This window comes from Microtus pennsylvanicus, chromosome 7, assembly GCF_037038515.1.
Source record: "Microtus pennsylvanicus isolate mMicPen1 chromosome 7, mMicPen1.hap1, whole genome shotgun sequence".
Lineage (NCBI taxonomy): Eukaryota > Metazoa > Chordata > Mammalia > Rodentia > Cricetidae > Microtus > Microtus pennsylvanicus.
Genome location: NC_134585.1, coordinates 1,759,600 through 1,784,260, shown reverse-complemented (window position 1 = coordinate 1,784,260; position 24,661 = coordinate 1,759,600). Strand labels below are relative to the sequence as shown.

General features: G+C 52.8%; 2 protein-coding genes across 4 annotated transcripts; one reads left to right on the top strand and one right to left on the bottom strand.

Annotated features, from left to right (window-relative positions):
• Nucleotides 1-6,741: 6,741 nt before the first annotated feature.
• Nucleotides 6,742-22,309, bottom strand: Nfkbil1 (NFKB inhibitor like 1). Of its 3 annotated transcripts, none has more exons than XM_075979372.1 (4): nucleotides 21,171-21,460; nucleotides 20,550-20,826; nucleotides 7,668-7,889; nucleotides 6,742-7,543 (listed from the first exon to the last, which is right to left on the bottom strand). In XM_075979372.1, exons 1-4 carry the CDS (start codon nucleotides 21,225-21,227, stop codon nucleotides 6,957-6,959), a joined length of 1,143 nt encoding a protein of 380 aa, XP_075835487.1. In that variant the 5' UTR covers nucleotides 21,228-21,460; the 3' UTR covers nucleotides 6,742-6,956. The 3 variants fall into 3 exon arrangements, with proteins under 3 accessions (XP_075835487.1, XP_075835490.1, XP_075835489.1); XM_075979375.1 differs by lacking the exon at nucleotides 21,171-21,460 and adding an exon at nucleotides 22,176-22,309 and having other exon boundaries at nucleotides 6,743-7,543; XM_075979374.1 differs by lacking the exon at nucleotides 21,171-21,460 and adding an exon at nucleotides 21,980-22,135 and having other exon boundaries at nucleotides 6,743-7,543.
• On the top strand, nucleotides 22,304-24,403 carry Atp6v1g2 (ATPase H+ transporting V1 subunit G2). The gene is made up of 3 exons (XM_075979376.1): nucleotides 22,304-22,438; nucleotides 22,688-22,788; nucleotides 23,283-24,403. The coding sequence occupies exons 1-3, from the start codon at nucleotides 22,357-22,359 to the stop codon at nucleotides 23,454-23,456; spliced, it is 357 nt and encodes a 118-aa protein (XP_075835491.1). The 5' UTR covers nucleotides 22,304-22,356; the 3' UTR covers nucleotides 23,457-24,403.
• Nucleotides 24,404-24,661: the final 258 nt, after the last annotated feature.

Sequence of the window (24,661 nt, the reverse complement as noted above, 5' to 3'; positions counted from 1 at the left end):
AGGCTCTGGACTCAGTTCTCCAACTTTCTTGACTTTGGCAGCTTCAGCCTTTCTCGTTGGCCACACATCCCACCTCAGATTCCCCTGGAAGTGAGGTAGCCTTTCAAAGCTGACTGCGCTGGAGAGATGGCTCAGGGGTCAAGAGAGCGCATTGCTCCTGCAGAGGACCAGAGAAGCTCTGTTCCCAGCACCCATGCCAGGCGTTCACAGATGCTTGTGACTTTGGCCCCAAGGTGGGCACTCACACACATGTGCACACGTGCTTTCTCACACACATAAATTAATAAAATAATTCTCTTTAAGAGTCTGACCTCTGAGTTCTCTCTAGTTGTAACCACCCATTTCCCCCGTTCTCTCCTCTCCGCTGAACTGGTTTTTCTCTCGACTCGGCTCTCTGGCTTCTCTTCCTTAATTTTTAAAAATTTGTTTATTTTGTGTGTGTGTGTGGGTGAACACATGCTCCGGCACATGTGGAGATCACAGGACAACTTATGGAGGTCAGTACAATTTTCTTTCTACCCTGTGGTGCCAAGGACCAACACAGGGCATTAGGGCCTGGTGCGGTGGTGCAATCCTTCAGTCCAGCGCTTGAGAAGCAGACGCAGGTGGATCTCGTTTGAGAGGAGCCTGGCCTACAGAGCGAGTTCAGACCAGACAAGGCTACATAGTGAGACCTATCTCAAAAAATGTTGGTTTTTTTTCTTTCTTTCTTTCCTTTGTTTTTTCTTCCTTCCTTCCTTCCTTTTTTCCCCCCTGAGATAGTTTCTCTGTATAACAGTCTCTGCTGTCCTGGAACTCACTCTGAGACCAGGCTGGCCTCAAACTGAGAGATCCACCTGCCTTTGCCTCCCAAGTGCTGGGATCAAAAACGTGCACCACCAGAGCCTGGCTGAATTTTTTTTTCTTAAATTCAGCCTTTACCTACTGAGCCATCTTGCCTGCCTCCTCTTCTCTCTTGTTGTTTTTTTTGAGACATAGTGATGTAGCCTAGGTTGGCTTTGAACTCAATATGTAACTGATGTTAGCTTTGAACTCCCCATCCTTCTGGCTCCACCTTCCAAAGGCTGGGGTTGCAGGTGTAAGAGGTAATCATGCCTCTTGTTGGTGTGTGCTTTCACACGTGTGTCTGGAGGGCGGTAGGCAACTTCAGTGGTTTTTGTTACCTTCTTCCTTGTTTGAGACAAGTTCATGTATGTATGTCTTCATGACTATCAGGCTAGCTGTATGTCTTGTTTGAGACAGGTTCATGTATGTCTTCATGACTGTCAGGCTAGCTGTATGTCTTGTTTGAGACAGGTTCATGTATGTATGTCTTCGTGACTGCCAGGCTAGCTGTATGTCTTGTTTGAGACAGGTTCATGTATGTCTTCGTGACTGTCAGGCTAGCTGTATGTCTTGTTTGAGACAGGTTCATGTATGTATGTCTTCGTGACTGCCAGGCTAGCTGTATGCCTTGTTTGAGACAGGTTCATGTATGTCTTCGTGACTGTCAGGCTAGCTGTATGTCTTGTTTGAGACAGGTTCATGTATGTCTTCGTGACTGCCAGGCTAGCTGTATGTCTTGTTTGAGACAGGTTCATGTATGTCTTCGTGACTGCACATATCAGGCTAGTTGGCTCACAGGTGTCTGGGGGTTCTTCTTCCCCCCTCACCTTCTACCTCACTGTAGGGATGCTGGCATTGCAGACCCACAAGTTCCCAGCCACAGTCCTAATGCTTCTGTGGCCAGTGCTTACCCACTGCACTTTCCCTAGGTTGTCTGTTCGTCCGTCCATCCGTCCGTCCGTCCACCCATCCATCCACCCACCCACCATCCCATCCATCATCTGTCTGTCTGTCTATCTATATCCAGCCAGCCATCTCATGCTATCCTCCAAACATTCTAGCCTCGCCACCCCAGCCCAGTCATCCCCCAGCTTTTCTTATTGGTTTTATTTACCACAGAGGACAGGCCTAACAATTTTACTCTCAGTTTTGAATCTGTTATCTGCCTGATGTTTTACCAAAAAAAAAAACAAAACAAAAACAAAACCCCTTAAGATCTCAGTTTGAGGAACTGAGAGTTTCCTGGGTTTTCCTCCCGAGCTTCCAAACACAGAGTGGCATCCCAGGGACCCCTTTTGTCCCTGACGCAGCGGCTTCCACGACAGTTGGCATGATGCCGTCCACCTCGTAGAACTTGAGCCCACTGAGGGTGTCTCCTTCCTCCTCTGTGCTCCATGTCACTGGTGCTCACTTTTTTTTTTCCCAAGACAGATGTTTCTCTGTATGGCTTTGGAGCCTGTCCTGCCTGGAATTCACTCTGTAGCCCAGGCTGGCCTCGACTTCACAGAAATCCCGAGTGCTGGAATTAAAGGTGTGAGCCACTACTGCCCGGCCCGTGCTTTCTCCTTACTCCGTCCTTGGAAGTACTGCTTCTTTTCCAAGGCTGATTCTTCAGACTGTACTCCCTAGTCCTTCCTCCCCACCCTCCTTACTTTTCTACTGTTGCTCTCCATTTACGTCTCTTCCCTTTGTTTAACAAACACATTCGGTGTTATTTCTTGAAGATAAATGTAATAATCCCTGCCTGGAATCTTCCTCCCCCTCCCCTGCATTCTCTGTCTGATGTTTCAAAATACTAGACCCCTTGACTAACAAAAACCAGTAAGATTTTCCCTGTCATCAAGATTTGTGGGCAGAGATGATTCCTATCTTGTCTCCACCATGCTTTGTGCCCTCCACCCCTCACCTCCCACTCATTCCTCAAAGTGAAAAGCAACTCTCTCTTCTTTTTTCTTTTTCTTTTTTGGTTTTTGTTTTTTGAGACAGGGTTTTTCTGTAGCTTTGGAGCCTGTCCTGGAACTAGCTCTTGTTGACCAGGCTGGCCTTGAACTCACAGAGATCCGCCCACCTCTTAATCCCTAGTGCTGGGATTAAAGTCACGTGCCAAGGCCCAGCTTGCACCTTCTTGCTTTAGGCCGCCACCACCCATCCAACCCTTTAGGAGGCTGAAACTGAGTCCATCTTAGACCTTCCCTACCCCCAGCAGCTCCCAGCAGCCCCCAGTAGCCCTCAGCAGCCCCCAGCAGCCTCAGCAGCTTCAGCAGCCTCAGCAGCTCCAGCAGCCCTCTGTCACATCCTCTGCCCCTTTGCAGTTGACAGAATGTTCCTTCCTTTCACGTTGTTGTTTTCGTAGGTGTGTATGCACAGGGATGTATGTATGTTCATGTGTGCAGGTGCACATGGATCCGTGTGCAGAGGAGGCCAATGTTGGTTGTTCCTCAGAAGCCGTCCACCCGAGACAGGGTTTCTCTGTGTAGGCCTGGCTGTCCTGGAACTCGCTCTGTAGACCTGGTTGACCTTGCGCCACCACCACCTGGCTAAAACAGCTTAGTTGCTCTTTCACTTGTGTGCACGAGTGCCTAGGGCACGTGTGGAGGTCAGAGGACAGTTATGGGAATCAGGTCTCTTCCGCTATGTGAACAGAATTTGGTTTTCAGGCTTGGTGGTCAACTACACACGTTCCTCTGCCCACTATGGTTTTCTTTTGAGCTAGGGTCTCTCACTGGGACCTGGAGCTTCTTGACTGTGTTAGGTTGGCTGGCCAGTGAGCTCCTGGGATCCTCCACCTCCCCAGGACAGGGCCTACAAGTATGCACCACCAGCCTGACTTTTTATGTGGGTGCTGAGGATCAAACTCAGGGCTTCTTGTTTGCAAGGCAAGCGCTTTATGGGCTGAACTCTCCCCACCTCTGTTCCCCTCCCCACTTGAATGCAGTTACTGCGCTTAAGTGGAAATGCATGAGTTAGGGGATCTGCATGGTTAAGCTATGCAAGGAGGGCCCACACCTATGTTCTAGAGATGCTGACAGTGTAGGGGCTGAAGGCTGTGACCTCTTCCCTCAAGGGTCATAGCACCTGCTGTTACAAGCATGTGCGAATGAGAGATAAACATATAAAAAATAATTTTGCAACAGAAGTCTTCAGACATGAAAACTTGAAGCCCTAACAGGGTGTCAGTTTTCAGTTTTAGATTTGACAGCACACAGTGAACAGCTATGTAGATGTGGCTGGACAGAGACTGTCCCTAACAGATAGAGGCAGGGAACTCAGCCACGCCCATCCACTGTCAGGACCCTTCTAAGCGACCAGCCTTCCTCTCAAAACCTCTGCAGAGGGGCTGATGTCAGACATGGTCCAAAGACTTCATTATGGGCAGTTTTTACACAGAAAATTGGAGGGCAGAGAACTTTGTTAAGCTCTATGGTTGGTCTTTTGAGGAGGGGTCTCGATGACCCCAATAGGAGAGAGTCCTCGTGTGTGAGCGGCTATGGGAGGGCGGAGGGGCTGAAACTGGAGGATGGGAGAACAGCAGAGACCTACCTCTGGAGTCCCTTCGGGAAAAGCATCCAGCCGGCCACTGGGCCCTCTCTGGAGAGCTCTGGAGTCCCCAACAGGATTACAGTGGCTGGAAAGGGTGAGCTAACCCAGGCTGGCCCTGCAGCGGGCAGCAGCCCCCCATTCTAGCTTCACAGACACCCCAGGGTCACCATCACAGCACCAATCAATCTCCCAGCCCCAGCCTTCCCTGTGTACACCCTCAAACCTGAGCTTCTTTGCTCCAATATGCTCAGTTCACACCAGTTCACACCAGCTGTGTTCCTGGCTTCTCAGCCTCGGCCCAAGCTCTTTGGTCAGCCCCTACCATAGCACGTGCTGGTCTTTTCACTGTTCCTGCCCTCCGGGGAGCCTCCTGCCCGGATCCCAAGGCTGCTCTTCCTGCCTCAGATGCAGGGTTTAAATTCTCTGGCCGCAGGATCCTTAGCTGAAATGTGTCAAACAGAAGCCCAGTCTCCTGTTCCACCTCCACTCAGTCCTGAGCATGACATTCCATCTCTAGCTTCTTTCCTAACCTCTTTTCTCAAATTGAGCCCCAAAGTACCCCACCCCAGAGATCAAACTCCTGGGCCCAGCCTGATGGGGGGCACATTTCCACAACAATTTGTTTTACGGTAGGCACCGAGTCAACTCTTGGGGATCCCTGAGCTCCCTCCCCACCCCCACCATGGTGGACAGGATGCCTGCTGCCTGGTACCAGGGGGTCAGAGGAAGCCGGGGCCTCTGGGACTCAGTATTTTTATCAGCTAGGAAATGAGAGCTGCAGAAGCGGAAACCATGTGGTCAGAGAAAGTGAACAGCCTTCATCTCAGGGGAACCCCCACCAGGGCTGGGGGCCAGACACCCGGGGGGGGCATGGAGGGAGGTCTGCCAGCCAGACAAGGGGGGGGGAGAAGGTCTGCCAGCCAGGGGAGGCTGCAAGGGGGGAGACAGAGGGGGAGGTCTGCTGGCCAGGGGAGAGGTATCAGCGTACTTTGGTGTTATGTAGTTCCTGTAGAGGAGGAAACCAAGTGCTTCAGTCCACAAGCCAGCACCGCCGGTCCGGTCCTCTCAACCCAGCTCAAGGGTCCTGACTCCAAAGCGGGCTTTTTGCATGCCACTTCCGAAATCCCCAGCCTGTGAGAGGAACCGGATGCCGGGCCTGCTCACAGTTCCAGGACTCTTCTCCGAATCACAGCAGCTTCCTCTCACAGAGCTCTTCCCCCCACTGCTCAACATCTGCCTGGCCTTGGGGCCAGGGGGCTCGGGCTTCTTCCTAACCTCCCCATGTTTCCCCGGTCTGAGGTCAACCGTATATTCCCAGCAGTTTCTTCCCTTGTGATGCCAGGACCCTGGCCCTCAAGTAGGCGTTGGCTGCAACCCTGACGATGCCCTTTCGGATCAAACACAACCACATACAGTACACACCTGCATAATATTGTCTCGGCTCTACTTTAAACCTGAGTTCCCAGCTGTGACTAGGTGTTGGTAGTGGAATATGCCTAGTGTCTCCATTTCCAGAGAGATGCTGAATTTGAGCAGTGGCACGGATGGATTTCCCTGCCCGTCTTCCATGTCTCAGAATTTGAGCGGTGATACAGATGGATTTCCCTGCCCATCTTCCATTCCTCTCTCCAATCCCTAGGACCTCAACCCAGGGTTCTTGGGAAGGAGATGCTTATGTGGAAGGCCAAGCCTGGGTTGTCCAGAGCTGAAGCCCGGGTTTACGGTTGGGAAGTCAAACAGTAGATACCAGGACTGGAGACCCGGAGAGATGAGCCAGAGAAGGCGCTGCCCAGGAGCCCGGGTGTGGATCTCTAGTTGCCCAAGAACAGACAACCCAGCTTACATAATCTGGCTCTTTCTGGCCTCCTTCCTGCTTCTAATTTTAGCAGCTGAAATTCCCTCCCCCACAGGCTCTTTCTCCATCCCCTCTTTCTAGTCTCTGCCCTCCCAGGTCTTTATGATCCCCAGCCCTGGCTGCCCCCAACTCAGCTCTCTAGTGACTCAGCACAGGGAAAGCCCGTGTTGGGGTGCAGTGGGGAGGAGGATGTGGTTCTGGTTGGGGAGCAGGGGGGAGGAAAATGGTTTGTTCCCTTTTTTGACATCTTTCTTCAGCTGCAGACAGTGAAGTGGTCAGGACCCCAGGGGAGGGAGCAGAAGGGGTCTGAAGGACAAACTGGACCTTCTAAAGGCTGACCTCAAGGGAGGGTGGGCGGGCGGGCGGGGGGGGGGGGGGGGGGGCGCTTCTGGCCTCCATGGAGAGCTCCCTCTGTCTGTCTATGTGCTGCAGGTGTGTGGGAGCTGCGGGTTTCGACAGCTGGGCGGGAGAGGAGATGTCATGGTGATGAAAACCATAGCAATGGAAAAAGCAGAGCAGACTCTGGAGTGAGCCGGGGAACCAGGTCTTATTAGGAAGCGGCAGTCAAGAGCAGTGGTAGAGCCTCCCCCGCCCCACCCCCGCACCCATTACGTGAGCCTGCCCCATATCCTCTCCGTGTAGGGCCTGCCTCTGTCCATCCCCATCCATGACCTTGTGCCTCTTCCTGCCCATCCTTGAGGCTACACCCGCACAGGTTCTTGCCCATTCCCCTGGGTCACTTGAGGGCTTCTGCGTGGCGGTTCAGGGCCTGAGAAAGGGCTGTCACCGCTCCCATCACGCGGCCCAGCTCCCAGGTCTCAATCTGGCTTCGGAATCGCTGCAGGAAGCGGTCAGGGTGCCATCGTACCTGCTGGGCTCTCAAGTACCTCCTCAGAGCCCCTTGTTCCTCCAGAGGGGGGCCCCTGGCCACCAACGCTGCAGCCATGGCCTCTGGGTCCCCTCCACCAGGACAGGGCCAGGGCACGTCACCAAAGCGCCAGAGGCTGCCCCTCCCTGCCCCTCGTGGGTGCTCTGCCCCGGGCCCAGGCTGGAGAGGATCTGTCTCTCTGCCCCCTTGAGCTTCTTGAGCCCGCCTGGCTCGGCTCTGGCGCAGTTCCTCCTCCTTGGCCCGGGCTCGCTCCCGGAAAAGCCGCTGTTCCTCTTCTTGCTGAAGCCAGCTGTGGCTGGAGCCCTCAGCCCTTTGGGGTCTGCAGGATCTCTCTGCCTCTAGCTGCCGCCGCCGTTTCTGGGCATGCTCCCGAGCCAGGCGATCTGACCAGGCTGAGAAGGACTCGGGCTCCTGCACCTCGTGAGAAGCATCATCTGTTTGGGGGGGGGGGGTGCGGGTGTTGGAGAGAGGTGTGATTAGAAAGGCAGTGAGATAGAGCGCACTCGCCCAGGGCCTGGAGGAGGGCAGCTCTGGTGGCGGTGGCAGCCGGCCCCTCACCTTCAAACCTCCCGATGGCCTCTTGCCACTCATCTTCCAGCTCGCCCTGCAGCTTCTGCCGCCATTCCCGCTCCTTGGAAACCTCCTCGTCCTCTTCCTCTTCGGCAGAATCCCAGGGGGGGCCCCAGCCCAGAATCTGCCCAGGAGTCTCCCCATCCTTATTCTTTATCCCCATGGCGGAGGGGCAGCGACTCAGCAGAGGCAGGAAGAAGTCCCTGTAAGCTGGGGGCAGAGACGGAGATCACCTGGGGCTCCAGCCCTGGCAGGGCCACCATCGTGGAGTCTCTAACTCCCGACATTCACGTACAATGACACGCGTGGTGAGTGTGGAAGCTTAGAGAGCTCTGACCGCCTGCTCCCCACAGCTTCAGGCGCTCCGTGTCCTGCAACAAAAGGCAGTTATGGGCCCAGCTCCTGCCACCTAGGACAACTTCAAATTCTTTTGACTATTTTTTATTTTTGGTCTGAAACTATTATCACAACATACATATTTTTAATATTATATAGTTCTCACCCAAAACTACATATTAAGATTTCTGCCAGGCAGTGGTGGAACACATCTTAACAAAGGCCAAGACAGGTGAGTCTTGAGTTTGAGGCCAGCCTGGTCTACAAGGTGAATCCCAGGACAGCCAGAGTTACATGATTGACCCTGCCTCAGAAAACAAATAAGTAAATAAATAGGAATGGGAAGAGAGATCATCAGATGCCATGTCTGCATCACCACAGAGAAGCGCACATACTATATAGAGATCATCAGACGCCATGTCTGCATCACCACAGAGAAGCACACATACTATATAGATAGAGCTCATCAGACGCCATGTCTGCATCACCACAGAGAAGCACACATACTATATAGATAGAGCTCATCAGACGCCATGTCTGCATCACCACAGAGAAGCACACATACTATATAGATAGAGATCATCAGACGCCATGTCTGCATCACCACAGAGAAGCACACATACTATATAGATAGAGATCATCAGACGCCATGTCTGTATCACCACAGAGAAGTGCACATACTATTTCCACCCAGTAAGCCAAGTGAAATAAATGTTTCTGCAGGATTTCTCAGGCAACAATGAGGCGGGCAGCGGGCAGCTTTCCTGCCCCGTGGGCACATCTTGTCTCCCAGAGTAGGGATGGGAGGCCAGCCTGGCTGGCTCCAGGAAGTGCTGTTCACCTACCAGGACAATGGCACAGAAGCAGGGCTGACCTGTCATTGCCAGGAAGATGGCAGGGCCTACCCATGGCTACCACGGTGCCAATCCCCTCCGAAACCACATCAGGGTGAGGCAGGTTTCCTTAGTGCTGCTGTGACCTGCCTGCCACAAACCTCCCAGCTGTCCCACTTAGCAACTGCCTGCTCTGGCTTCCGCCTTTCAACTTCTTCCCACCAGGGCTCACGAGGGTGTGCGTTTACATGTGTGTGAGTGCACAGTGTGTGTGCTTATGTGTGTGTATATGACTGCATCCAGACTTGCATAGGTTTAACTCAGGATTTTTGTTGTTGTTCACCAACACAGCCCACTTAAAATTCTGTTAACAGTCTGCTGCAAACTCCAGTCCTGCCTTGGTCCATGTAAACGCACACACGGCCCATGACCACACGCTAGGCTGTGAGTGCACACACGGCCCATGACCACACGCTAGGTTGTGAGTACACACACGGCCCGTGACCACACGCTAGGCTGTGAGTGCACACACGGCCCGTGACCACACGCTAGGCTGTGAACACACACACGGTCCGTGACCACACGCTAGGCTGTGAGTGCACACACGGCCTGTGACCACACGCTAGGCTGTGAGTGCACACACGGCCCGTGACCACACGCTAGGCTGTGAATACACACACGGCCCGTGACCACACGCTAGGCTGTGAGTGCACACACACGGCCCGTGACCACAAGCTAGGCTGTGAGTGCACACACGGTCCGTGACCACACGCTAGGCTGTGAGTGCACACACGGCCCGTGACCACACGCTAGGCTGTGAGTGCACACACGGCCCGTGACCACACGCTAGGCTGTGAGTGCACACACGGCCCGTGACCACACGCTAGGCTGTGAGTGCACACACGGTCCGTGACCACACGCTAGGCTGTGAGTGCACACACGGCCCGTGACCACACGCTAGGCTGTGAGTGCACACACGGCCTGTGACCACACGCTAGGCTGTGAGTGCACACACGGTCCGTGACCACACGCTAGGCTGTGAGTGCACACACGGCCCGTGACCACACGCTAGGCTGTGAGTGCACACACGGTCCGTGACCACACGCTATGCACATTTGCTCAGAGGCAGGCGACCAGCCTGGCAACTTGCTTTTTTAAAATTTTTCATTTTTTCTGAAATGCCCAACTTATTTTATTAGCTATGGTGTGTGTGTGTGTGTGTGTGTGTGTGTGTGTGTGTAAGAGAGGGCCTCATGTGGCTCTCAGAGTCCTAGAAGTCACTTTGTAACTGTAGCCTAGGCTGGCCTCAAACCTCTGACTCGTGTGTCCGAGGTGTGTATGGATCACACATCCACTTCAGTTAATAGAATATTTAGGGCACCCACATCACACATGGTTAAATACACCCCCAAGGCTGACAGTAGGCAGTACTAACTTAGACAGGGCCTCACTGTAGACTCAGCCGGGCTGAAGCTCACGCCTTCCTCCTCACAGGTTTTTCACCTAGCACCTGTATTTCCCCGGGAACCTACTCTCTGTTTTACTTTCTGGCAACGGTAAGGAGTGCTCCCTGTGAGTCTGAGACAGGACTCTCTCCACCCCTGGTTGCTAGACTGTGCCAAACCTGCATATGTATGAACTTGGTGCAGCCTCTGCTCAGGGTAGGTGTTCCGCGTCAAAGCATGACAAGCCTGCGAGTTGTTCACAATGTCTGTGTCACGAACACAGTGTACCGCCTTCCTTCCTGAACATGCATACCGACCTTTTCATGTTGCTAATGGGACAGATCAAGAAATGGTTTTAATAAAAGGCCGGGAGGTGTTGGCACACACCTTTAATCCCAGCAATCGGGAGGCAGAGGCAGGCAGTTCTCTGTAAGTCTGTGGCTAGTCTGATCCAGAGAGTGAGTTCCAGGATAACCAGAGCTATGCGGAGATCCTATCTCAAAAAAAAAAGTTTTATTAATAAATTTATTTATTTATTTTTAATTTTTCTGGCTACTAGTATTTATTTTGTGAATATCCTATTCATATTTTTCATTTTCTTCCTTGGAAATTTTTCCATACTCATACAGATATGAAAGTCCTTTGTTTTCTGTGTGTATAGCCTTGGCTGTCCTAGAATTCTGTAGACCAGGCTGGCCTCACTCACACTCAAGAGCTCCATCTGCCTCTGAGTCCCAAGTGCTGTGATTAAAGGCGTGGCTTATGAAAGTCCTCGTAGGACGGTTAAAACAGTTTCCCCATCTATCCTTTAAAAGTTTTTAATTCTCTCCCCAAATTTTCTTCCTGACTTCCTTTCAGCTTTGGGAAGAATGGTGCCCGCAGGCCAGAAGAGGAAGACAGATCCCTGAGCTGGAGTTACAGGCGGTTGTGAGCACCCAGCACATGGACCTGGGTCCTCTGAAGGAGCTGCCTCTCCAGACCCTACACCAACTTTTCCAATGTTCATTAGTATAGACTTTTCCCCCCTTCCTTCCTTCCCTCCCTCCCTTTTTCTTTTTTAAGATAGGGTCTCACCATGTAGCTCAGGCTAACCTAGAGTGCACAGATCCACCTGCCTCTGCTTCCCAACGGCCGGGATTAAAGGTGTGTGGGATCATGTCTGGGAAGAAGTGTATATGGAAAGGGTCTGTGAAGAGACACCTTCCCTTAACAACAGGAGCAGGTCCTCTCCTCACCTCTGACAGCAGCACCTGCTGCTGCAGAGACACAGCTCAGTGGGAGACATGCCAACTTGCTTGCCTCGGCCATGCCCAATGCCCTGGCTGGGACCTCACACCACACACAAGAACAACACTCCTGCGGCCCCAGGGGTAACCAATGCTTCACTTTCTTGGGACAGGGGCCCCCTTTTCTGCCAGCATGTCTCTCTTTGAGGTCAGCCTAGTCTGACCAACTGGGTTTCACCTTGTGAGTCAGGAGGTCTCTGTTCTCGGAGGACGCCCTGGTTTAGAGCAAACCTCAGTCAAATCAGGACTGAAAACAGGGAGGGCTGCTGCCCTCTGAAGATGCCTCTGGGGCAAGCTTGCATCTCTGGTAGGATACAAGGTGGGTTTCATGACCCCTCACTCACCCTGAGATATATTCTCAGAACTGGTCTAAATTCTGTCTTTAACTTCTCAAAAAACAAAGCAAACAAAACCTTATTTTCCTTTGTAATAACACCTGGCCCTCGTTTCCACCCTGATGAGGAACACTGAGCTATAACCCTGCCTACAACTGGATCTTTTTACCGTAATTTTGACCCAGGTTCCTCCTATTCAGTACTTCCTGACCCTGCGTGGCCCAACAGGTGCCTCCTGCAGTGGCCTCCCTGGAACTCAGCCTTAGATGACATCTTTGACGGCCACGCATGTCCCACTCAGCCTCCAGCTTCTCAGCCTCCAGCACCTTCCCCTGCGACATCTCTGTCTCCCCCCTCCAACTGCACCTCCTCCTCACCCACGCACATTCTCTCTCTCACACATTCATTCAAGGACTTCACCCCCAACATCTGTGCCCTCGGCAAGGCAGCTAAGAGAGACCTCATCCCCTTCTCCCGAAGGCTGTGTCCCAACTGTTCCAGGTCCAGTCCCCACACTGGACAGCCTCTCCTCCCCTCCAGCCCCCACACTGGACAGCCTCTCCTCCCCTCCAGCCCCCACACTGGACAGCCTCTCCTCCCCTCCAGTACCCACACTGGACAGCCTCTCCTTCCCTCCAGCTCTCTATCTCTCTTTTTCCCCTCCGCTCCAATCCTCCAAGAGTACTAACTGTTTACTATTTCCTTCAGGTTTTTTGTTTGCTTGTTTTCGAGTCAGGGTTTCTCTGTAGCTTTGGAGCCTGTCCTGGCACTAGCTCTATATAGACCAGGCTGGCCTCAAACTCACAGAGATCCGCCTGCCTCTGCCTCCCGAGTGCTGGGATTAAAGGCGTGCGCCACCACTGCCCAGCTCCTTCAGGTTTTTAGGGATCCAAAACTTCACACTGCACGGTGAACACACATTCTTGGCTGTCTCCTGTCTGTGCCTAGACTAGGACAATCCCCTGCCAAGGTCCTGCGGTCTCCTCACCTGGCCTACAGAAATGGGACACTCTGTAGCGCTTTCCCCAATCCAAGCAGTAGTGGGGAGGGACTGAGAGGACAGTAGGGGGGGAGCTGGAGTTGGGATATAAAAACAAACAGAACCACTGATCAGGAAAAACTTAACAATTAGAAAACCTACATGTGTTTCAAAGGACCTGAAAATCAAATAATCCCAGTCCTGAAAGCCGCACCGTGACCGCCACTGTCGGCAGCCCGTGACCGCCACTGTTAGCAGCACTGTGAGATTTTCCGGCAATCTTAAAGATGTACCTCTTCTCTGTAGAGATCAAATCCTGGCACCAGTGCTTGGGTCAAGTCTGCTCTCACTGCCCATCCGTGGCCCACACTTCTTAGACACTCCGTTTCTTAAGTCTGCTCTCACTGCCCATCCGTGGCCCACACTTCTTAGACACTCCGTTTCTTAAGTCTGCTCTCACTGCCCATCCGTGGCCCACACTTCTTAGACACTCCGTTTCTTAAGTCTGCTCTCACTGCCCATCCGTGGCCCACACTTCTTAGACACTCCGTTTCTTAAGTCTGCTCTCACTGCCCATCCGTGGCCCACACTTCTTAGACACTCCGTTTCTTTCTCACTCACAGCAGACAGCTGGTAATAGGATCTGTGTCCTGGCTTTCCGTTGGGAAAATGTTTAGCAGGGATATAATAATACGCACATAGTCAACCTGAGGCATCTGACTCCAATTGCTCCTGATACTGTACAGTAACCTACAGGAGATGAGCGATGGACTAAAGACCGTGGCCAGACAGAGCCTCCAGTCTGATATTGTGTCTGCAGGACATTTAAGCTGCTTCCTCATGCCATGGATGCAACTGAAGACCCAGGTCTCTGGTAAAGAAGCAAGAACTGAAGATCCCAGTCTCTGGTAAAGAAGCAAGCACCGTGAGCAGGAGCGGGCACGGGTAGGGGCAGGGAGTGTGAGAGGGCCTGGGCAAGGAGGGTGAAAAGGAAAGGGTATTTTTAGTTAAGAAAGAAGTTTGTGTTGATTACGATTCTCCTAAGATAAAGGGACTGGACTTTCCAAAATGGAAAAGAAAAGACGAGGGCGAAGGAACGAGCGTGAGTCACAGGTCTGCACTCAGCTCGAAGACGGTGAGCCTGTGCTGCTTAGCGGCCCCGAAACCGACATCAATGCCACACCTCCCACGGCTAAGGCCCAAGTCTCCTGAGACGCCGCTCCCGCTGCGGTTAAGAACATTTGCCAAAAGCTGGCTTCACGAGACAGAGATTTCATGTTGTCGTGATGATTGTTTTCTGCTGAATTTGTTGGATTTTCTGTTACTCTGAAAACTGAATTTTAACAAAACTAGGATTTTGCTCATTTAAAATTCAAGCCAGGTGCAGTAGCACATAGTTTTAATGCCAGCACTTGTGAGGCAGCGGCAGGAGGGTCTGTTTGTTCCAGGATAGCCTGGTCTATATAGTTCAGAACAGCCAGGACTATGTAGAGGCCTGTCTAGAACACAACAGAAATAAGTGAAACAATACCTTCCCAGGAGTCTCACCTTCCCCTCTCTGGGGAGTGGGAGCCAGTGCTCAGAGACCTGCAGGCCCATCCTGCAGAGTCTGGCTGCTGCCTCAGGAGGCACCAACAGCTGCTGACCTCAAGGAACTACTGAATGGATTTACCTCACCAAGACAAAAGGTAGTTTTCGAGCATGCTCGAGGCAAGGTGCAGGGCATTAGGACAGCAGTCAGCTAAGCACCGACACTTTCTCTTCCAAAGGGATCGCGAGTCCCAAGTGCCAGCCAGAGTCCAGTGAGTCCTCCCTCAGAGTTCCCTGGACTGGGCGTTGCCAGTTCCCCTCCACTGCAGCCAGACGGCAAGGCCTGCCGCTCTGGGTGTCGGTCCAGAGTAGGGCTCTTCTGGTAAAAGAGCAAGCTGCCTGTTCCTAGGCGCTGCTTGGGGATCCCTTTCTCTTTTTGGGGAGAATCAGGTGAACCCTGTCCTTAGACACCCCAGATCCTAATGAATAGCCAAGATCACTTCTCCTTTCTGAGATGTAATGGTGTAATTTAACCTTTTTTTTTTTTCCCCAGAGATTTTGTGTCTGAGTATTTTGGCAGCACCCGCCCATCCCCACACGTATGTACGGGATGCACGCAGAGGTCAGAGCTGGAGGCACAGGTGGCTGTGAGCTGAGCGTGGTGCTGGGAGCTGAACTTGGTCTTCTGCAGGGGCGACAGGCGCTCTCTCCACCTCAAGCTCTGTGTCATTTGACCCTCCAGGCATTGAGGGACCCAATGCATTTCAAGGAATTCAGCCCCGCTCTGTTCCCTCAAGGAGACCTCTCAAACTTCCTGGGTGCTGCCACCTTGACTCCCATACCCCAGTATTTCAGACTCCGTAGACATCTGCAGGGTCCCTCTGTCCTGATGGTCACTGCTGCGTTCTTCCTGGAGTCTCTGCGTGGTCACCTATACCCCGCCCTGCCTTGCTGTCCTGCAGCTTTCCCTCAGGCCCAGTGTACGATGGTCTTGTGCGAGGGCCGCTCACTGTTATTTTGTTCAGATGCTATTGTCTTAAGGAACCAACTCCTCACCCAGAAAGGCGCCATCTTTGCGCAGGCTGGGTCTGAGATGCTCACAGTACCCTGTCTCGGGATGGCTCTCCCATCCTGGCAGCTTCCCTATTCTAACCTATAAATGACTGCAAGTCTCAGAACCACCTGACCGCCCCTCGGTGCTGTCTCCCTTTCCCTATGTTTGGATGTTTCTCCCCCCTCACTCCAGCCAGAAACACAATTGTCCTTGTCTAACTCGGACATCAGCCTCCTGGCTGGGGCTCCTCACAGCCCTCACAAACCCTTTCTGTGTTTATTTTCTTTCGTGTCTTTGGTTGCTGCTTACTCAAGCTCCTGGGAAATCAACGTCTTCCTGATTCTAGGTCTCAGCTACAGCTGGTGCCACTGCTGCCCTGACGCCCCCTCCCGCCACCCAGGACCTCCTGACTTAGTGTCGTCTTCTGACCTCTGGTCTCCTTCAACAGCAACCCCACCTCCCTTTCCAGAATGTCCGCTGCCCCGTGGTCTCACAACTATAGCACATGAGCACTGCCAGCAAGGGCCCCCAGCCCTGCAGCAGCTCCAGAAGACGGCCTCCATCTTGTGTGAGCCTTGTGTGTAGGGGGTGTGGATGCCGTTCTGTGGTGGGCTCGGCTCAAGCAAGGCTGCTGCCCTCTGAGCAGGGTCAGAAAGAGTTACCTCTGGGGCTAGAAGAGCGCAGAGCTACAGCCTGGCCATGCGATCGTGAGGCCCTGCGTCTGCTCCCCAGCCCACGCCTGCCATCCCAGGCCCCCCTACAGACTCAGGGGCAAGCTAGCCTGGTGTACACAGTTAAAAAGAAACAAGACACTGTCTCAAATAAAATGGAACTTGAAGTCCAAACACAACTGTATCCTCTGACCTCTACACACAGAAAAATAAAACTAAATTTTAAAAGAGGAAGAATTCAGCTTAACAAGCCCTGGCTGCAGTCTGTCTTAGGGTGTCAGGATAGCACTGAAGAGATTTTAAGGAGTAGGCTCAGGCTATCTAGTCTGAGCCCTAGTAACTCATGACATCTTATAGAGATACAGTCCCAAGTAGAAATAACTTTTTCTTCTGTTTTTTTTTCCTCTTTTTTTTTTCGAGACAGGATTTCTCTGTAGCTCTGGGGCCTGTCCTAGAACTCAAGTCTGTAGACCAGGCTGGCTTCACACTCACAGAGATCCACCTGTCTCTGCCTTCTGAGTACTGGGATTAAAGGTATGCACCACCACCGCCTGGCTTCAAGAAGAAATAAACTGTAAAATGTATCTGACAATAAGGAATGAATGCCCACGTAAGCATCTAGACATGAGCCCACACAAGTGTCCCTTTCCATAAGACCTGAACAACCAGGGCACCATGGAGTGAAAATGCTTCCTACTGCCCATATAGAACTGGACACCTAAGTGTAGACAGCTCCTCTCTACCCTCTACACTGTAGCGAGAAATTCTCTGCTGCCTCTGATACCACCCTCATGGTTTCACGTAGCTCAGACTGGCTTTGAATTGCGCGTGTAGCCAAGGCTGGCCTTGAACTCAGTCTTCCTGCCTCAGTCTCCTGGGATTACAGGCGTGTGACACCTTGCCTGGCTCTGGTAAATTCTTTCATTACCCATTTCCTGACAGGGCAAGGCACTGAGACCCGTGCTGGGTCACTGCAGACTGCGGCTGGGGGACAGTGGAACATAAACCGTGCCTAGTCATTTCCAAACAAGGCCGGCATCAGGGTGGCAGTGCAGGGAGTGTTCATAAAGACAAACTGTGTTCCAGCTCCTGGGGCAGCGGAGTCGGGATACCAAAAGGTCAAAACTGCCTAGGCTACACTTGTGGCCGCCATCTCAAACTAAAAAGAGAACAAGGAGGCCTGGGGCTGAGGCTCAGGGCTTTGTCTGGTGTGTACAAGGCCTTGGGTTAAGTCCCAGCACCATAAAAAAAGAAAACTAAAATACAGTGGCTCACACCTATAATCCCTGAATTTAAGTGGGGCCCCTGGCTCACACCTATAATCCCTGAATTTAGGTGGAAACCCTGGCTTACACTTATAATCCCCGAATTTAGGTGGGGACCCTGATTTATACCCATAATCCCCAAATTTAGGTGGGGACCCTGACTTATACCCATAATCCCCAAATTTAGGTGGGGATGCTGATTTACACCTATAATCCCCAAATTTAGGTGGGGACCCTGGCTCACACCTCTAATCAAGCGGAGGAAGACACATCTCTGTACATTCGTGGCTAGCCTGGCCCACACATCGAGTTCCAGAACAGCCAAGACTACAGAGAGACCCTGTCTTAAAAAAAAAAACAACCAAACAAACCCATCAGAACAACTAGAACAAATCTTAAACCCCAAACCCAAATATCACAACAATTATTTGCTTGTTTCTCACCCCCCAGAAAGCCTGAGAAAACTACTGTTTGTCACTGTCGCCATTTGACATGGGCTCCACTGGTGGGCTCCTCTGATGGTTGAGAGAGCTCTCCCACGAGGTTCCAAAAAGTTACCAAATCCTACAATGGAGGGGGGCTCTTCCCTCTTCTGGCCTCTGGTGGATATGATAAACCCGCACGGTCACTTCAGCGAACTCTGGCATCCCTCAGACCTAACGTGGGAACTAAGGGAGACTCCTGAAGGAGCTGCAGTCATTCCTCCTGCTCTCGGTGACGGCGGTTTCTCTTTATGGAGACGCCAAAGTTAGAGCGCCACCTGGTGGCAGGGCTGGTGAGTGACAGTCTGAGAGGGTTTCCTCTTTGGGACAGTGGCAAACTCTCTGACATCTCAGACAAGCTCCTGAGCCTCCTACAATACAGTGTTTTGCCTCCGTGTCTCAAATGTTCCACATTCGTCTCAGAACTCAATACTATGACGGAGGTACCTGCTCCACCATCAGGAGCTACTCAGCAAAGTTCACCTGAGCCACATAAAATAGCAGTTATTGTTAGCTAGCAAAGCTGCAGCTAGTCTGTGGGTCATGTGCTCACCAAGGCCTCCTGAGGTAAGGACAGCAAGCAGCTGCCCCAGGCACTGGGCTTTGTCACCATCCAGGCTTGTGAAAGCATTTCTAATGAGACCCGAATTGTAAAACTACCTTGGGTAACAACTGGTCTCCGGTCACTTAGACCAAACACACATTCTGTGGTGACCCTGAGCTGAAGGTTAACTGTCTGACCATTTAACTGCTGTCTGCCCGCTTTGTAAACAAGCCTTGGTGGCGGCAGATGTCAGAGCTGCCTTTCTGTGCGCGTCACAGTTGTATTCACTGCCCTGAGAAACTCAGAGAAACCGGAGGAGGTCGAGGCTGCTTCCAGCTCGCTACCCTGCTTGGAACAGTCCCGCTGACGGTAAATAAAGACTCCGTTGGACTTATTCAGGAATCTGGGGAGTTTCACTCCTCAGACACTCCATAACAAAACCAGCCAGCCAGCTGCAGCCTGCATCTGGCAAACTTACGCTCTTTAAGCTTAAAAAAATATTAAAGTATGCAGAATTAAAGAAAAGAATTTTTTCTTTTTGACCAAGGAGAGGTCAAGCTGGAGATGAGGGAAGGAGCAAGCGGGGTTGGTGCTGTTCACACTCTATGTTCAGAAGGCAAACCCTCGGTGGACAGGGCCCCCTCTTGGCTCTCCCCTCTAGTCAGGAGGCCGCTCCCTATGGTGCTGCTTCTGCCGCACAGTAGAAGCAACACTTCATGCTGCTTTCAGAACTGCCTGGGATTTGATGGCGCTCTTCTGGAAGAGCCTAGAGGAGGTCACCTGGCTGGGGGAGCCAGGGCAGACAAGCACACGAAGGTCTCTGGTAGAAAACACCTGAGCGTTGGGCTCAGCAGGATAAACTCATCACCCTGGCTTGCATTTAGGTTAGATTTGCTTGTTTGTTTGAGACTGAGGCCTGGACCAGACTGGCCTTGGGTGACCCCGCGCGCGCTCCTGAGTGTCGGGGTTACAGGAGTGTGCTGTAATCTCCCATCTTTGTAGGTGGCTCGTTTGTTTCCGAGCAGGTTATCTGCACAAACCGGAGGCTAGAAGGGGGCTGTTTGCACTGTGAAGCCATTAGCAATGATTTGAGATGCTCTGTTGTTATTTTGAGGAAGGGTCTCTCTTACAGCTCTGGCTGGCCTGGGGCTCACTATGTAGACCAGGATGGCTGTGAGCTCAGAGTCCTGACTGCCTCTGCCTCCAAAGTACTGGATTAAAAGTAGCTTTAAATTAGATTTTTGGTGGAGACCGGGGAAAACTGGTCCCTAGGGTGTTTCAGAAGTCTGCATCAAGGAACACGAATCTGTTCCCAACACAGGAATGCAGGTCTCCGGCAGAACTCCAGGCCAGGTTTCACATCTGCGGGTCATCCCAGCTGGTCATGTGACAGCCAGCAAGGATACTTTGTTAGACTTTGTGGCAAACCACAAAGGTTGCTATTGTTCGAATTTACAGAGAGACTTGAACTAAGCTGGGGGTGGGAGGCGGGCAAGCTTCTTGCAGCTGGGATCTGACTCTAACTCCCCGCAGGGTTGTGCTACAGACAAACAGCCCTCAAAGAAACAAAGTAACCACTAATCCTGCAAGAGAGGAAATGTAGCGGAAAAGGTTGCAGGCTGGGTGGCTGGGGGTGGCCGCAATCTCAGCGCTTGGGAGGATGCTGAGCCAGCCTGAAATACACAGCAAGACCCCAACTCAAAACAATACCCCGGCACAGTCACACAGTCACACCACACTAAACCAAACACACACACACACACACACACACACACACACACACACACACTCTTAGTTGATGGGATTGGGCAATTTTAGGATAACATTATCTGTTACTGTAAGGCATGTGATGGCCACATGCCAACCAGGTCAATCGATTCAACAGGTCCCAAGGACCATACAACTAGCTCTCCCAACTATGTTTGTTGTTGTTGGAGGCACGGTCTTTCTACGTAGCCCTGAAGCTCACTGTGTAGACCAGGCTGGCCTGGCCTGGAACTCAGAGATCCTCCTGCCCCTGCGTGCTCAGGTCAAAGGCGTGCGCCACCACACCAGGCCTTCATTTCCTCTCGGATCGGCCTCTCGTGACCAGTTCCCCCGACCCACTCACCATCAGGGCCCTGGCGGGCCGCAGCGTGCAGCGCCGTGTCGCCGTGTCGGTCCTGGTGGGCAGGGTCAGCCCCGAGACGCAGCAGCAGGCACAGAGCTGGGGCATCGTGGCGGGCGCAGGCCCTGTGCAGGGGAGGGGGCTGCCCGGCATCCACATCGAGGCCCGGGTGTCGCTGGAGGAGAGCCTGGGCCCGCACCAGCCGCCCTGCCGACAAGTACCGCCGGAAGCGGCGCTCTCGGCGTTGCCGGCGGGAAGCAGAGGCCATGGAACTCTTGGGCTGAGGAAGAAGTGGGAAATGTGAGGACACGACCGCCCGCTGCTGCCTTCACCTCCCATCTCCCTCACAACTCAGCGGAGATGAAGCTGGTCTATAACCTAAACTCTCGTCCCTGACCATCTGACAGGTTGGGGGGCCGGGGAGGCAGAGTTGGGGTCGGGGCCACAGGTTTCACTTTGGATGTAATTTTTGAGAAAATGATACACGATTGCTTTAAGGCTCCAGAGTCCAAGAAAAAAGTTCATTCTGGACTTTGGAGGGGAAAAGAAAAAACAAAAAAATCAAGTAAGGCCAGAGCGGGGAAATTTTCATCAGCCATGATCTAGAAACGGAATACAATGTACCCGACAGACAGACGTGGAGGCTTCGTCCTCGGGGGCCGGGGGGGGGGGGTGACTCATCAAACCTGCTCCCCACCCCCCAGGACCCGCGGAGCTGGAGGCCCGAGCCCGTGTTTAGGTCGCTCCGAGAAGGGAGGCGGAGGCGGGAAGGGAAGAGCGCTCCGGGCGGGCGGAAATGAACTGCGGGGCCCGTCCCGGAAATCATTCCGTCCACACTGGGTGACTCGCGATTAGGCCTCCGGAGGGGAAACAAGGTGATCGCGACACAGGGTCCTCCTGAAACCGGAAGACTGGATCAGAGGCCGGGGCTAGAAGGCAGGAGGGTTATGTGGAAGTTTATCTCCGACCCTTTCACGGGGGGGGGGATACTCTAATAACGGATAGAAAAAAAAATGAAAAGAGAAAGAAAAGATGGGGGAAGTAAAGATGAAAAAAATTACAGTGAAAAAAATTTAATCCCAGCACTTGGGAGGCAGAGGCAGGCCGATCTCTTGAGTTCGAGGCCAACCTGGTCTACAAAGTGAGCTCCGGAACAGCCAGGGATACACAGAGAAACGCTGTCTCGGAATACTGAACAAAACAAAGAAAGAAAAAAAAATCACAATGGGTCCAAATATATAAGTAGATCCAAAAACAAAAATACATGAGACGACGCTAAGAAGGAGAACGTAGGACGGCAGGCGAGATGTGTGCAGACGTTCGGATTTGGGAAATCCAAATTAAAAAAAAAAAAGATGGAGACTGGGGGGGCGGGGAGACCGAGCAGAGCTGGGAGTGTGAAACCCACGGTACTGTTCCAAGCACACCCTTACCTTCCCACACCGTGCTCATCGTCTTTGCGTCTCCTCTGAGACCACCAACCACGCTCTCCTCCCACCCGAACACCGCAGCCTCCCCTTCCCCCATCCTCAGCCCTGCAGACCCAGGGACACCGAGGCCCTGCACCTGCCGCCGTTAGTCAGCACGGCCTGGTCTCTGCTGCCCCCAGGCGGCCCTATGGGGTACTACCTCAGCGAGGCGCCGGAGGAGGACCAGTCATCGGTGTGAGGATGCCGAAGAGAAAACGGGAGCATTAAGACCCAGTGGGAGTGGAGGACTGCAGCGACGGGCCGGAAGAGTAGGCGCTGGAGGGTGGGAGCCATCTGGTACCTTGGTCGCCTTCGAAACAGCATCCTTTCTAGTGGCAAAAATGGCCAGTCAGTCCCAGGGTATCCAGCAGCTCCTGCAAGCAGAGAAGAGGGCAGCGGAGAAGGTGGCCGATGCCAGGAAGAGTGAGCCTCCTCTTTCCTCTGGAAGGAGAATCTAGGGGCAGGGGATAGCGGGCATTTGAGTCCTTAGGAAAACCCAAGGATAATGGAAACAGAGCTGGGGGCCGAAAGCTTATTAGGATAGAAGAAGTGGGTGGGTTTTAGAATCAGCGCTTGGTTGGCTGACAGGAAGCTGAATAACTTTCTGGGGGGGGCTGGCCCCTGCTCCCACACCTGTGTGTGTGTCTATACCCACTGTCCTTCTGCCTCTAGGGAAGGCCCGGCGACTGAAGCAGGCGAAGGAGGAGGCTCAGATGGAGGTGGAGCAATACCGCAGGGAGCGTGAGCAGGAGTTCCAGAGCAAGCAGCAGGCGGTGAGCTGACGGGCAGCAGGGGTGGACCCGCCCAGGTGCAAATTTAGTGGGCGCCTCCTGTGAGACGTGTGCAGGTGCCTCAACAAGAGACTGGGGTGTGAGGGGACAGAAGGGACCCTGGCCACATCGATGGGGGAGCAGCCTTCACAGTCTATGTGGAGTGCAGCAACATTGATGGGGGAGGGGAGCAGCCTTCACAGTCTGTGTGGAGTGCAGCAACATCGATGGGGGAGGGGAACAGCCTTCACAGTCTGTGTGGAGTGCGGCAACATCGATGGGGGGGCAGAGTTTTAAGGCCATTGTGGTGAGCTTTTAGACTCTGAGTGAGAAATCGGGATTGTGCTCACCTGTCTGGTATCTAGATGTTTTTGTGGGGTGCATGTAGTTTTGAAAAGGTTTTCCAAGCTTTATTCGGGATCCTCCTTTCTACACGCTGGGACCTTTCTTTCTCTGTTTCTGCCTTTTTCTTTCTTTCCCTCCTCCCCCTCCCCCAGGCCATGGGCTCTCAGGGGAACCTGTCTGCTGAAGTGGAACAGGCCACCAGACGCCAGGTCCAGGGCATGCAGAGCTCCCAGCAGAGAAATCGGGAGCGTGTCCTGGCTCAGCTTCTTGGCATGGTCTGTGACGTCAGGCCCCAGGTCCACCCCAACTATCGGATCACTGTCTAGAACATCATAGGGACAATGTCCCTCGAGGCTGACTCCTGCCAGCTCCTTCCACAGAGAAACATCCCACCTGGAATCGCTTGCTTGTGTAGCATGCACAGAGTCCTGGCTTTGATCCCTAGTACCCCCGCTCCGTCACTTCACATCATAACCCGTTCCTAGGAGAGATTATCCTAGGGGACAGGAGCCAACATTCTCCCACAAGGCTTACAGCCTACTCAAACCCAAACCTCTGTCCACTGGAACTATACTAAGGAATGCCCAACTTGTCCTCACCCGAGCCTTCTATGAGACATGTGTGACATGGTGACAGGGGTGTGGATTGCACCCTGACTTCAGGTGGGTTTGGGCTCCTCTCCCTCCTCTGTTCCTTGCTGGCTGCTAGACTGGGACAAGCTATTTAACCTGGAAGCCCCAGTGCCCTCCTGTTTGTAACTGGAATGATAACAGTGTGCGCCTTGTAAGGTGGTGCTGTGACCCGTGCTGTAAGAAGTCAGCACAGCTCCAGATGGGCACTGGTTGTGATTCAATGAATGGCAAGCCCATGCTATGACCACTGCCCCGACCCCCGCTTGCCTGGCCGAGTCCTAATACTCTGTTCTCGGCACTCCGTGATGCTCGGTCATTGTGACTCCAGCAATCTCTAAAGAATGTCTGTGCTGCTCTTCCCAGGCACCTCATGGCCCCTGAAAAGTCAGTATGATAATGCCATTTAGCCCCTCGCGGAGTCCCAAGTGTATGTTGAACCCCTTAGTGCCTCTCTCTGTTTCTCATGAGTGGGTCTCTCCCTTTGGCTCTCCTTCCGTTTTCCCGAAGCCTGCTGCACCTCAGAGCTGAAGGATGCAGTGACACCCACATTCACGGGTTCCTTTCTGTGCCCTCAACACCTCGCTTCCCCGTGCAACAGCAGTGTCAATAAAGTATCCACGGCGCGTCACTTGGTGATGGGAGCAGCCTCTCCTTGCCTCGCCCTTTCTCATTTTGATTCACTCGCCTCAGATCTCTGCAAGAGGCTGAGCTGGGACGCTTTTTGAAAAAGCAAAAACACATAGTAATGTATTCATTTCCCTCAAACGGGAACACGTGCGGCACTTTGGGAACCGAGGCCTGCATAGGATAACAGTAACCTTCCCTTGCTCTGCCTGCTTATTAGTGCCTGGTGTGTGTGTGCGTGTGCGTGTGTGGTGTGTGTCTGTGCATGTGTGTGA